Source organism: Salmo trutta, chromosome 11 (genome assembly GCF_901001165.1).
Source record: "Salmo trutta chromosome 11, fSalTru1.1, whole genome shotgun sequence".
Classification (NCBI taxonomy): Eukaryota; Metazoa; Chordata; class Actinopteri; order Salmoniformes; family Salmonidae; genus Salmo; species Salmo trutta.
Window position 1 is genome coordinate 21,359,780 of NC_042967.1, and position 13,566 is coordinate 21,373,345.

Genomic DNA, 13,566 nt, shown 5'->3' on the forward strand with positions numbered 1-13,566 from the left:
TACTGTAAAACAATAACATTTTCAAGCACCGAGCACTTGGGAAACATAGATATGGGTAGGCCAACCCCCCTGGAGAGCAAGCAGGATTTTCTGTCAGCCCTATTTTAAAGAGATAGTTCACCCAAATTACAAAACACAAAAAGTTTGTGTCCTTACCTTTAATGCAGTCTACCGACAATGCGACAGCAATCTATGATTTGGTTACCCGCTGCCATCAACCATTAATATAAAAATGACCCGTGCAGAGCCTTGTTTAGTGGTAACACTCTGCACATATAACTTTCCACCTGAGAACATGGATCAATCCCTGCTATTCCCACTGTTTCAAACATTTCCCTGTATATATAAGATCCCACTGTTGACAGTGCATGTCAGAGCAAAAACCAAGCCATGAGGTCAAAGGAATTGTCCGTAGACCTCCGAGAGTATTGTGTCGAGGTACAGATTTGGGGAAGGGTACAAAGCAACTTTCTGCAGCATTGAAGGTCCCCAAGAACAGTGTCCACCATCATTCTATAATGGAAGAAGTGTGGAACACCAAGACTCTACCTAGAGCTGGCTGCTTGGCCAAACTGAGGAATCAGGGAGAAGGGCCTTGTTCAGGGAGGTGACCAAGAACCTGATGGTCACTCTGACAGAGCTCTAGAGTTCCTTTGTGGAGATGGGAGAACCTTCCATAAGGACAATAATCTGTGCAGCACTCCACCAATCAGGCCTACATGGTAGAGTGGCCAGAGAGAAGCCACTCCTCAGTAAAAGGCACATCACAACTCGCTTGGAGTTTGCCAAAAGGCACCTAAAGTCTCTCAGACCATGAGAAACAATCTCTGGTCTGATGAATCTAAGATTCAACTCATTTGCCTGAATGCTAAGTGTCACGTCTGGAAGAAACCTGGCGCCATCCCTACGGTGAAGCATGGTGGTGGCAGCATCATGTTGTAGGGGGTATTTTTCAGCGGCACGGACTGGGAGACTAGTCAGGATTGAAGGGAAGATGAACAGAGCAAAGTACAGAGAGATCCTTGATGAAAACCTGCTCTATAGCACTCAGGACCTCAGACTGGGGTGAAGATTCACTTTCCAACAGGACAACAACCCTAAGCACACAGCGAAGACAACACAGGAGTGGCTTCGGGACAAGTCTCTGAATGTCCTTGATTGGCCCAGCCAGAGCTTGGACTTGAACCCGATCGAAAATGTTTGGAGAGACCTGAAATTAGCTGTGCTGCAACGCTCCGCATCCAACTTGACAGAGCTTGAGAGGATCTGCAGAGAAGAATGGGATAAACTCCGCAAATACAGGTGTGCCAAGCTTGTAGTGTCATACCCAAGAAGACTCGAGACTCTAATTGCTGCCAAAGGTGCTTCAAGAAAGTACTGAGTAAAGGGTCTGAATACTTATATAAATGTGATGTTTCTGTTTAAAAAAACTGTTTTTGCTTTCTCATTATGGGGTATTGTGTGTAGATTGATGAGGAAAAAAACTATTTAATCAATTTTAGAATAAGGTTGTAACCTAACAACATGTGGAAAAATACTTTCTGAAGGCACTGTATACATGTCAAGAGGTAGATCTGGTTATCTAAGTAGTATATACTAAAAGCGTCTTGACTCAACAGATTCCAGGATCCCCCAGCAAACACAACTTAAGACACAGGTCAGTACAATCAAAGCTTATTTATTACAAATTCTGGAAATGACAAATGACAATCTCTGTGTTAGTTTAGATAATTTCAGTTCACTCTTATTTTTAAAATATGTGTGTGCTGGCATATGCTGATATAAGAAATGTAAAAAAAATTGTGATGGGATTGGGAACACAAAAAAGCACAATGAGAGGCCATACTGATCAACGATGTAGAGACTCAGTGATACACTGGAACAAGCACTTTCCTTTGTTTAGATATTGCCCTTGTGAGTGTTCTGCCAGTCCTCTCTCTCTCGGTAGTCAATGGCCATCTGCAGGGTGGTCTCTCACTCTGTGCCAGGCCGGCTGCATTGTAGCATTGGATAGCTTCTCAGCTGTGTCGGGTGTGTCTCCTGTTGCTTTAATTCAAACTAGAAGTGTGTATACTGATCAACAATGGGAGCCTCACTCATACGTTAGGAATAAATACTGTCCTCCGTTGTCATGGTGTTTTTTTTGTCCCACAGCAGAAGACTAGCAGCGGGGACTTGGCAGCAGTGGAGCAGCATCAGTAGTGCTATACCAAGCGTTGTCATGGTGTTTTGTCCCACAGCAGAAGACTAGCAGTGGGGACGGGGCAGCAGTGGAGCAGCATCAGTAGTGCTATACCAAGCGTTGTCATGGTGTTTTGTCCCACAGCAGAAGACTAGCAGTGGGGACGGGGCAGCAGTGGAGCAGCAGCAGTAGTGCTATACCAAGCGTTGTCATGGTGTTTTGTCCCACAGCAGAAGACTAGCAGCGGGGACGGGGCAGCAGTGGAGCAGCAGCAGTAGTGCTATAGTAAGCGTTGTCATGGTGTTTTGTCCCACAGCAGCAGGCTAGTAGTGGGAACGGGGCAGCAGTGGAGCAGCAGCAAGGCAGAGGTCCCTCCGTGGAGAAATCCCGGGTGGAGAGGCTTGTCGAAGGCAAGTTCAGGTTCCCTTTTCTTAATAGTTCTGGGGCATGTTTTGTAATTAGTTCAGGGAGTGAAGATGTGGTAGAGATTGGCAACAGCTGTCCCTACGGTTAATTTGGTCCATGCCAATCTGAGGAAGCACAGCACACCATGTATAAAAAGTGACAAATTCATGCAATTTAATTTCCACGTGAGAATGTAAAGAACCAAGTGAATGTCCATCATTGTAAATGTCGAACAGCAGACGTGATTAAAAAGGTACTCATAAATAGGGCATGATAGTAATTAATAAGACATGCTGACACCCATAATGATTAACATGCTGATAATAATAATAATAATAATAAATATTAGGCAGAATGTTAGTCTATGCTGTAGAACGAGTCAGTCACTTGTGAAATATATATTTTGAACATATGCTGTGTAAAGTAAATATATTTAACATACGATATGTGAAGTAAATATCAATAAAGGGTACATTGTAACTGTGTGGAGCTAGTGAAATCACTACTGTTGTGATCTATTATTATTGACCCAAAGCCCCATCCAGAGTTCTACATGGAAACTATAGTGCTTTATTCTAAAAAGACCTGGAATTGAAGATTCAATGTCATCTTGAATTGACATAAATTAAACACACATCTAACTTTTTTTTTACAGAAATCAGAAAAGGTCCAACAGCTTTTACCAAAAGCCATTAAGTCAAAACCAGAGAAAGATGGTTCTTCAGGAAAAAACAGGGAAACAAGAAAAGGTATTGTTTCCTGTTTAAAAGCTCTTCATACCAGCTCCTTTACACTTCATTATATAATCATTTATATTTATGGACATCACCAGCTGAGTGTCATTGGGCTGGAAGTTGGAAGACAACTGTAACAAATTGGATGCATTCTTGTTGCCAGGCTGCATAAGGTGGAGAGTGTAATAATTCTAGTAAAGCTGTTGCTCTTTAGCATACCATTTCTCCATTGAATAGATCTGCCATTTGCATTGAAGGAGACATTTTACCAGAGCATCAGGTGGCAATTGCCTTACCATATCTTATCTCACAATACCTCCCTTAAATTAATGTTTTAAATACTTGCTAGAATTCCTGTGACTCATTGCGTCAAGGAGTTGGTCTGACTCTGCTTACTTTACTGAACTTTACTCGAAATCAAGGATGGGTAACCTGCGAGCAACTGGGCCCCTCACGATGAGTTGGGATTTTTTCTAAAGTTGCCTGCTTTAAATTCTGTGTAAAACACCTGTTGGTGTACTATTCTGCTAAATACTGTGTAAAACACCTGTTGGTGTACTATTCTGCTAAACACTGTGTAAAATACCTGTTGGTGTACTATTCTGCTAAACACTGTGTAAAATACCTGTTGGTGTACTATTCTGCTAAACACTGTGTAAAATACCTGTTGGTGTACTATTCTGCTAAACACTGTGTAAAATACCTGTTGGTGTACTATTCTGCTAAACACTGTGTACAAGGGTATTTGTAATCATGGCAGCTTTTTTATTTGTATTAACAGGATCTCTTTTCATGGAGCTGTTGTCAAAGACTGGACTAGAAGATCATTATGAAAACAAGCTGACGTTAAGTTCTGTCCTAGAGATAAATGCTAATACTACATCAGATGAACCTCTTACCACTATGCAGTCACTTCCAGGGGCCTTCCTTAAGAAATTAATGATGGCAAATGTAAATGCTAGGAGTGTGAAATGTATGTCCACTGACCAGGATGTTCCATATTATGGAGTAGACAACCTGGACACTGACTCTGATACCAGCAATGCCATTAATCCACTGGACCTGATTACAGCCCTGTTTCTGTGCTCAGACAGTTTCCTGCAGCAGGAGATGGTCCAGAAAATGTCCATGTGTCAGTTTGCTGTTCCTCTCCTGCTGCCGAACTGTGACACAAAACAAATCACTTTGATGCTGTGGGCCTTAAGGGACATAGTGAAGAAGTTTAGATCGTCTTCACAAGCAGCCGCAAAAGCTTTTGTGGAGGAGAGAATTGTACTCTCTGATATTCCTATGGTGTCCTTTGTTAGTCTAGGACAGAGTAGCTTGTCCAAGTCTCAGATTTTGAACAAGTTGCTTAGTAACCCTCAACAGTACCATGACACATTTGTTCATCATGATATGGAATGTGGAAATGTACCTCAGAGAATCTCAGATGGACTGGTTGAAATCAGCTGGTACTTTCCATGTGGGAACAGAAACATAGACATGTTCGAAGAACCTGTCGCTGTAGCCAATCTCAGAGGAGACATCAGGTCTTTTGTAACACAGTTCTCTTTTCTGTGTCAAACATCAGCTGCAGTTTACATTTTCACTGATGATTTAAAGGCAAATCTCAAGTTGTTGAAAATCAAAGACACAAAGGCAGAGTTATTTCTGGTCGTCAACTCTCAAAGAAAAACGTTCAGAGTTGACACGTTGAAAAAAATGATCACAAACTGCAGGATTAAAGATAAAAATGTGATTGTGAAGAAGAAGCAGAATGATGCAGAATTTGTCAAGACCCTTCAGTCCTCTGTAGGTGACATCATTGAAAAAAGTAAAAACAGATTGACAGTTGAAAACATGGCTACCGTGGCTCGTCAGAGTAAGATTCTGGTTGATGAAGACAGTGATGAGTGTCAGAGTGCCAGGAAGATGGCAGATGAAATAACCAGTAACATCAAAGAGACAGTTCAATTCAAAGACAAACAGCTAACCTTACAGGGGCAAATCTGGAAAGAGCTTTCCCAGTTAGAAAAAGAGAGATGTAGACTGAGAAAAGCAGGGGATCAAAACATTGAACACTACAAGAGCTCTCTGAAGAAAAAGGAGGAAGAGCTGAGAAAGAAACAATATACATTTGACATGTCAGATGCAATGGCAAGCTTTATGTTAGGAATGTCAAGATCAGGACCTGAGCAATCCTATTTCCTCAAATGGATGCGGATAAATCTGGACAATCTGTCACGCCAGAACCTGTCTGCTTTGCGGGACCAGTACAAAGAACTTTGTCAATATTCTCCGGAGAAAAAAGACGACATTAAAGATTTGGATAAGCAATTATCTGACTGTTCCTTGGGTCTTGAACACTTCCTGCGTGAGTTGGGCCAGTTATATGAGTCTGCCTGCTCCCTCCCTGAAGACAGTCCTCAAAGGAAACAGATGGAGCATCTCCCTGGATTGTGTGCTCAGATGCTGTTGGATGGTTTCCCCATTGAGCTTGTGGATGGAGATGCATCAAATATCCCTCTGAAATGGATATCAGCTGTACTGACTCAGCTTCATACTCTTGTCCAATCCAACAGCAAGATCCGGGTTGTGACAGTTTTAGGGGTCCAAAGCACAGGGAAGTCCACTCTCCTCAATACCATGTTTGGGGTCCAGTTTGCTGTCAGCAGTGGAAGATGCACCAGAGGGGCCTTCATGCTACTGATTAAAGTCAACAAAGAACTCAAGGAGGAGCTGAAATGTGACTTCATCATGGTCATTGACACAGAGGGGTTGAAATCACCAGAGTTGGCTGAACTAGATGATAGCTATGAACATGACAATGAACTGGCCACACTGGTGATAGGACTCAGTGATGTCACGATTGTCAACATCGCCATGGAGAACTCCACAGAGATGAAAGACATCCTGCAGATTGTAGTTCATGCTTTTATCAGGATGAAGGAAGTGGGGAAGAAGCCAATATGTCATTTTGTGCACCAGAATGTGTCAGACATGTCTGCACATGACAACAACATGAGGGACAGAAAGAAGTTGTTGGAACAGTTGAATGAAATGACCCAGGCAGCAGCCAGAATGGAGAAGAAGGAGAATATCACAAAGTTCACTGACGTGATGGAGTATGAACCAGACACAAGCAGTTGCTATATCCCAGGACTCTGGCATGGGACTCCCCCTATGGCTCCAGTAAATGCAGGCTACAGTGAGGCTGTGTACAAATTCAAGAAGAGCTTGATGGAAGATTTTCTTAAAATCCAGAAAAATGATGATTTGACGCATTTCATGAAGTGGACACAAAACTTGTGGGAGTCTGTTAAATTTGAGAACTTCATCTTCAGTTTCAAAAACAGCTTGGTTGCAGATGCGTACTCCAAATTGTGCACTGAGTACAATGATTGGGAATGGACCTTCCAGAAGGAGATGGAATCCTGGATGTTCGGTGCCAAAAACAAAATTTCAAATTTTGGCATGACAGGTCTAAATCCCACAATGTCCACAGTAAGAGATCTGCTGAAGATCTTGATGACAGAAGCAAATGAAAACCTGGAAGTAGGGGAAATGAAGATCCAAGACAATCTGGTGAAATACTTTGAAAAGCAGGATGACCATGTCAATCTGGTAGAAAGATACAAGGAGGGTTTTAAATCCAGTGTCACAATGCTGAGACAAGAGACAGAAAACACAGTGAGGAACACTCTGTATGGAGCTGTTGAGATCAAAGAAGGAAAAATTAAAGTGGATGACATTAAGAGCTCACAGGCAAAGACCATGGAGAAGAAGGTGCTGGCTTTGCTGCAAGACTGTAGACAGAAAAAAACTGATTTATCAGATCAGGCCCTCAGAGAAGAGTTTGAAAGAATGTGGGAGAAAACTCTGTCTGAGATCAACTTCAAAGGTCTCCCAAGGCAATATGTGGCTCACGATTCCTTCCACGTGTTAAGTAAGCATTTGTCAAGAAGGGGGAGTCATGTCAAAAGTATGTTGGATGGAAACCTGGTGGATTGTGGAAAGACCGTCTTTGTTGTGGAATCAGTTGATTGGTGGCGGAAGGCTAAAGGTCTTGCAAAGCACTGGGATCATGACCATCACAGGAAGAAACTACAAGTCTTCTGTGACTACATCATAACACAGTGTCAGGAGTTTATAACAGAGAAGGCTAAAGGAACATCTGATTATCATTCCACTTACATCAAAGACCTGCTGAAGAGGATTGATGAAACACTGCTTCTACACGAGACCGCTAACGTCAGCGAGGAATGTGAGGTATCACTGAAGCTGCACATCTGTGGCATAGCAGCCAGAGAGTTTCAGAAGATGCATGATGATTTTATTGCAGTCAATGACCCAAGGAAGTGTCTGGAACCATCTAAGAGCAAGTACCTTACTGAGTTTATAGACTTATTTCACAACCAAGATCAGTGCCTAAAGAAAGCTGAGGAGTTCTCAAAGCTCTTACAGCCAGCTGTACGGGACTATGTGACCAAAATGATTGGTCCTGATGTAGTTGATGAAATGAAAACTGGTAAAGGGTCACAGGATTACAGCACACGGGCATCCTTCCAGTTCTCCATTTTAAAACAGCTCCTGGTTGATGGAGAATATGAGAATTATAGAGAGTACATTATTCATTATGAAAAGTTTGTGAAGAAGTTGCTATTAGACCAAATTGTCGAACAACTGTCTGAGAGACGTCTGGCAGAATTGGAGAACAAACATCTTACAGAGATAGTCAATGCAATTACTGATGCGATTTCTAATGTAAGAAAAACAACTTGCACCAAAAATGAAAGTGATGTCAAGACCTTCATTCATAACATCTGTAGTGTCCTTGAAGACAAGCTATCTCTGAAGGATGCTCTGGATTCCATCATGATTCTGAAACCGGCAAACACAGAACAGTTTTCTAACTTCCTCATGGAGTCTGTGAGAAAAATTGAGCTGTCCCTGGAATTAGAGTATGGAAGGGGAAGAGAAACCAAGTATGACAAGGTAGGAGACACCAAAGAGAGACTTAAATCTCTGCCATTCAAGCCTCAGGACAAGATGTTCACAGGTCTGTTTGGCTGTGGCAAGCAATGTCCTTTCTGTGGTGTACCCTGTGAAGCAGGGGGGAAGGAGCATGCCGAACACTTTACATCAATTCATCGTCCACAAGGTCTAAATGGTGTAAAGCTCATACCTTCAAATAAGTTAGTAACTAACATATGTTCCTCTAATGTAACCAGTAGTTTAACATTTATCAACACTCATACGGGAGAGAATGGTCACCCCTTCAAGGACTACCAGAAATATTACCCTGACTGGATCATAACTGGAGATTCGAGCATTAAGGCTTCAGACTACTGGAAGTATGTGATGGCCACATTCAATGAGAAAATCGCTGAAGACAGAGGAGACTCAACACTTCCTGCTGATCTCCCAGAGGACTGGAATGCATTAACACCAAGTGATGCAATGAAGAGCTTGAAAGAGGCTTTCAACATGAAATAAAGTTGAGTTCTACTGTATATAATGACTGCTGTTTACCAACATGTTATCATATCATTTAACATTCAAATACTTGACAACCAAAAATAACTCTCATGACATGGATATATCACAGAATAAAAATATAAGGAGCCAGTCACCCAGAGTTGTTGAAATAACGTGCAGATCTGGATCACAGAAATTCATATTGGAAGTACATTCATAAAACGAAATGACCTCTTAGCAATTTATAGATCTGATGTTCCGTATGGAAATAGCTAGCTTCATAAATGATATGACCTCTTAGCAATGTACAGATCTGATGTTCCATAAGGAAATAGCTAACACAGTGAATTTAATATGAAAGGAATATAATATTATAATCAGAAAGTACTTCAGAAAGTTAATTCAGAAATCATACAAAAGGCAAGAAAAGTACATGTGAACACCAACAGGTTAACCAACAGATTCAGAGTGTTTTACTTGATAATGTCCATAGATAAACACAATACACAGGTTAATAAGGAGCTAGTCTGCCATTGTTCATTTAGTTTAAATTATAGTAATTATAGTTCTGTCATTTACTTACCATCCAACCTATGGCTTGATCACAGATCAATGATTAGGAAGGGCTGCATGTGTCACGTCCTGACCATAGAAAGATGTAATTTTCTATGGTAGAGTAGGTCAGGGCATGACAGGTTTTTTTTCTTGTTTAGTTTTTCTATGTTGTTAGGTTCTAGTTTTGTATTTCTATGTTGGGTTTTATTTGGGATGATCTCCAATTAGAGGCAGCTGGTCCTCGTTGTCTCTAATTGGAGATCATACTTAAGTAGGGGTTTTTGCCACCTGGGTCACGTTAATGTACAGTATATAGTATGTTTTGAGGTACAGCACTTTGATTATTGTTTTGGATGCTAATGATCATGAAGGTGTTGATGATGCTGATGACTGTTTGCATTTATTATGATGATGTTTGTTGATGATGGTGATTTATAAATATGGCAGTTGATGAAGTTTATATTGTTGTTGATGATGATTTCATTTTTGTTGTTGTTGTTGATGTTTAATTTTTGTTGATGATGGTGATTATAAATATGGCAGCAGATGATGTTTATATTGTTGTTGATGGTGTTTGTTGATGATGGTGATTTATAAATATGGCAGTTGATGATGTTTATATTGTTGTTGATGATGTTGGTTGATGATGGTGATTATAAATATGGCAGTTGATGATGTTTATATTGTTGTTGATGATGTTGGTTGATGATGGTGATTTATAAATATGGCAGTTGATGATGTTTATATTGTTGTTGATGATGTTGGTTGATGATGGTGATTTATAAATATGGCAGTTGATTATGTTTATATTGTTGTTGATGATGTTGGTTGATGATGGTGATTTATAAATATGGCAGTTGATTATGTTTATATTGTTGTTGATGATGTTGGTTGATGATGGTGATTTATAAATATGGCAGTTGATGATGTTTATAACTATGATGATTTTCTTTTTTGTTGTTGATGATGATGATGATGGTGATTTTATTTGTGTAGTTGAGATGTGAGATTGAACTCTCTGGAGCCTGCGGGAAATGGCTTTCAGTTGGCAAGACTATCACCATGATGAAGGTAAAACAAGTTGAGTTGATATTGTTTATGATCTCTTACAAATGTTGTTTCATCTGCAGTGAAAACACACATACAATATACTGTAGTTTGTAGAGATATTGTGAAATCAAGGAAATTGTTGACATTGAAATTACTTTCCAATTTGTAATATGTTGTTACTAGAGGACCATGAATAAAAATAAATCAATTAAACTCATTATTTGGTTTAAAAACATTACTTGGTGTCATGACAAATAGCTATTAGAGAAATAAAGGCACACAATGTGCATATGTAGGCGCTGTATGTATCAATCGTCTAAGAGTAGGAGTGCTGATCTAGAATCAGGTCCTCCCTGTCCATGTAGTCTTATTCAATGTGATCTAAAAGGCTAAACTGATCATAAATCAGCAATGTTACTCTGAGACGCTTAATACATTATTCGGTCCCTGTGGTAATAAATGCCAGAATTGACCAATAGATGGTGGTGTGGGTGTGGCATATGTGGAAATGCAACCAAACCAATCGACTTAAAAATACCTCTCTTCCATTCAACTGCTTGGAAAAAACAACACAGGTGAAAACAATATGGTGGAAGGAAGCTCAACATTAGGCTGGCTTAGCTTTCACCTGGTCACTTCTTTCAGATCAGTGAAGGAGAGGACAGATGTTTAGACGACTGAGAAAGACCCCAGGTGTATGTGGTTGTGTTGTTGAATTAAAGAAGTAGTCCTTGGTTTAATAATTAAAGATACATTCTGGTATTTGAAACACACAACAGTGTCACTGCCACTTGTTCTACAACTAGCTCAACTCTCTTTAATCTCAACTAGTCATCTCTCAGATCTCTGGGCTCAACACCCTCACTGTTCTCCTGTTCTTCTGACATCTACACTACTATAACAGGTCAGTTATCTGGTGATAGTATAGTGTTCTGACATCTACACTACTATAACAGGTCAGTTATCTGGTGATAGTATAGTGTTCTGACATCTACACTACTATAACAGGTCAGTTATCTGGTGATAGTATAGTGTTCTGACATCTACACTACTATAACTGGTCAGTTATCTGGTGATAGTATAGTGTTCTGATATCTACACTACTATAACAGGTCAGTTATCTGGTGATATTATAGTGTTGACATCTACACTACTATAACTGGTCAGTTATCTGGTGATAGTATAGTGTTCTGATATCTACACTACTATAACTGGTCAGTTATCTGGTGATATTATAGTGCTGACATCTACACTACTATAACAGGTCAGTTATCTGGTGATAGTATAGTGTTCTGACATCTACACTACTATAACAGGTCAGTTATCTGGTGATAGTATAGTGTTCTGACATCTACACTACTATAACAGGTCAGTTATCTGGTGATAGTATAGTGTTCTGACATCTACACTACTATAACAGGTCAGTTATCTGGTGATAGTATAGTGTTCTGACATCTACACTACTATAACAGGTCAGTTATCTGGTGATAGTATAGTGTTCTGATATCTACACTACTATAACAGGTCAGTTATCTGGTGATAGTATAGTGTTGATATCTACACTACTATAACAGGTCAGTTATCTGGTGGTAGTATAGTGTTCTGACATCTACACTACTATAACAGGTCAGTTATCTGGTGATAGTATAGTGTTCTGATATCTACACTACTATAACTGGTCAGTTATCTGGTGATATTATAGTGCTGACATCTACACTACTATAACAGTTCAGTTATCTGGTGATAGTATAGTGTTCTGATATCTACACTACTATAACAGGTCAGTTATCTGGTGATAGTATAGTGTTCTGACATCTACACTACTATAACAGGTCAGTTATCTGGTGATAGTATAGTGTTCTGACATCTACACTACTATAACAGGTCAGTTATCTGGTGATAGTATAGTGTTCTGACATCTACACTACTATAACAGGTCAGTTATCTGGTGATAGTATAGTGTTCTGATATCTACACTACTATAACAGGTCAGTTATCTGGTGATAGTATAGTGTTCTGACATCTACACTACTATAACAGGTCAGTTATCTGGTGATAGTATAGTGTTCTGATATCTACACTACTATAACAGGTCAGTTATCTGGTGATAGTATAGTGTTCTGATATCTACACTACTATAACAGGTCAGTTATCTGGTGATAGTATAGTGTTCTGACATCTACACTACTATAACAGGTCAGTTATCTGGTGATAGTATAGTGTTCTGACATCTACACTACTATAACAGGTCAGTTATCTGGTGATAGTATAGTGTTGGTCAAATATTTGAATGTAGAATAAATATTTAATATGAAGTTCACGGCGTATGCCAAGATTTATCAGATGTGTTGTTATTTCCATATGTTTTTAATTAATTAGACACTATCAATATCTGTCTTTTAGAAAACGTATAACTGTTTTTTGTACGGGGGGAGTGTTCAGCTGTGGGGTGTGGTAGGACGGTGAGATGGCGGAAGCAGAAGTGTTGTTTGAAGCTGAAAGCGCGTCGATTACAGTTAGCGAGAAAGATGAGTGGACAACAGTGAAGTCCAAGAATGGAACAAAAAGTGCTAAGATTGTTGTGGAAAATGAGTCTGATGAATCGTTGCTTGTTGGAGTACGTTTTTTTTGGATAAAGATGTTTATTTGGGAAACCCTTTAGAAGTCACGAAGAAAAGTGGATGCAGTCATAGTAACCAGGAGTGGTATGGTGTTGATATCGTGTAGTCATAGTAACCAGGAGTGGTATGGTGTTGATATCGTGTAGTCATAGTAACCAGGAGCGGTATGGTGTTGATATCGTGTAGTCATAGTAACCAGGAGTGGTATGGTGTTGATATCATGTAGTCATAGTAACCAGGAGCGGTATGGTGTCGATATCGTGTAGTCATAGTAACCAGGAGTGGTATGGTGTTGATATCGTGTAGTCATAGTAACCAGGAGCGGTATGGTGTTGATATCGTGTAGTCATAGTAACCAGGAGTGGTATGGTGTTGATATCATGTAGTCATAGTAACCAGGAGCGGTATGGTGTCGATATCGTGTGTATCTAAAGAGCAAAAGGAACATGCATTGTGGCTCGCAAAATAATCCACGCATAAAGTGAACAGCTTGGATTTTCGGAGCAGGGCACCATTAAAATGTGTTATCTCTGGCGTCCTGCTGGACATTGATAATCAA

General features: G+C 40.0%; 1 protein-coding gene across 6 annotated transcripts in view; it reads left to right on the top strand.

Annotated features, from left to right (window-relative positions):
• The window catches only part of LOC115202443 (interferon-induced very large GTPase 1), a 35,537-nt gene extending 26,337 nt beyond the window's left edge, over positions 1 to 9,200 (top strand). For 2 of the 6 annotated variants that reach the window (XM_029766582.1, XM_029766585.1), the window contains 4 exons: positions 1,620 to 1,657; positions 2,499 to 2,592; positions 3,243 to 3,336; positions 4,103 to 9,200. In XM_029766582.1, the coding sequence (XP_029622442.1) occupies positions 1,620 to 1,657; positions 2,499 to 2,592; positions 3,243 to 3,336; positions 4,103 to 8,799 (4,923 nt within the window). In that variant the 3' untranslated portion in view covers positions 8,800 to 9,200. Of the gene's footprint in view, positions 1 to 1,619; positions 1,658 to 2,498; positions 2,593 to 3,242; positions 3,337 to 4,102 lie in introns of those variants that run through there. The other 4 variants (XM_029766583.1, XM_029766587.1, XM_029766588.1 and 1 more) reach the window with 4 other exon arrangements.
• Positions 9,201 to 13,566: the final 4,366 nt, after the last annotated feature.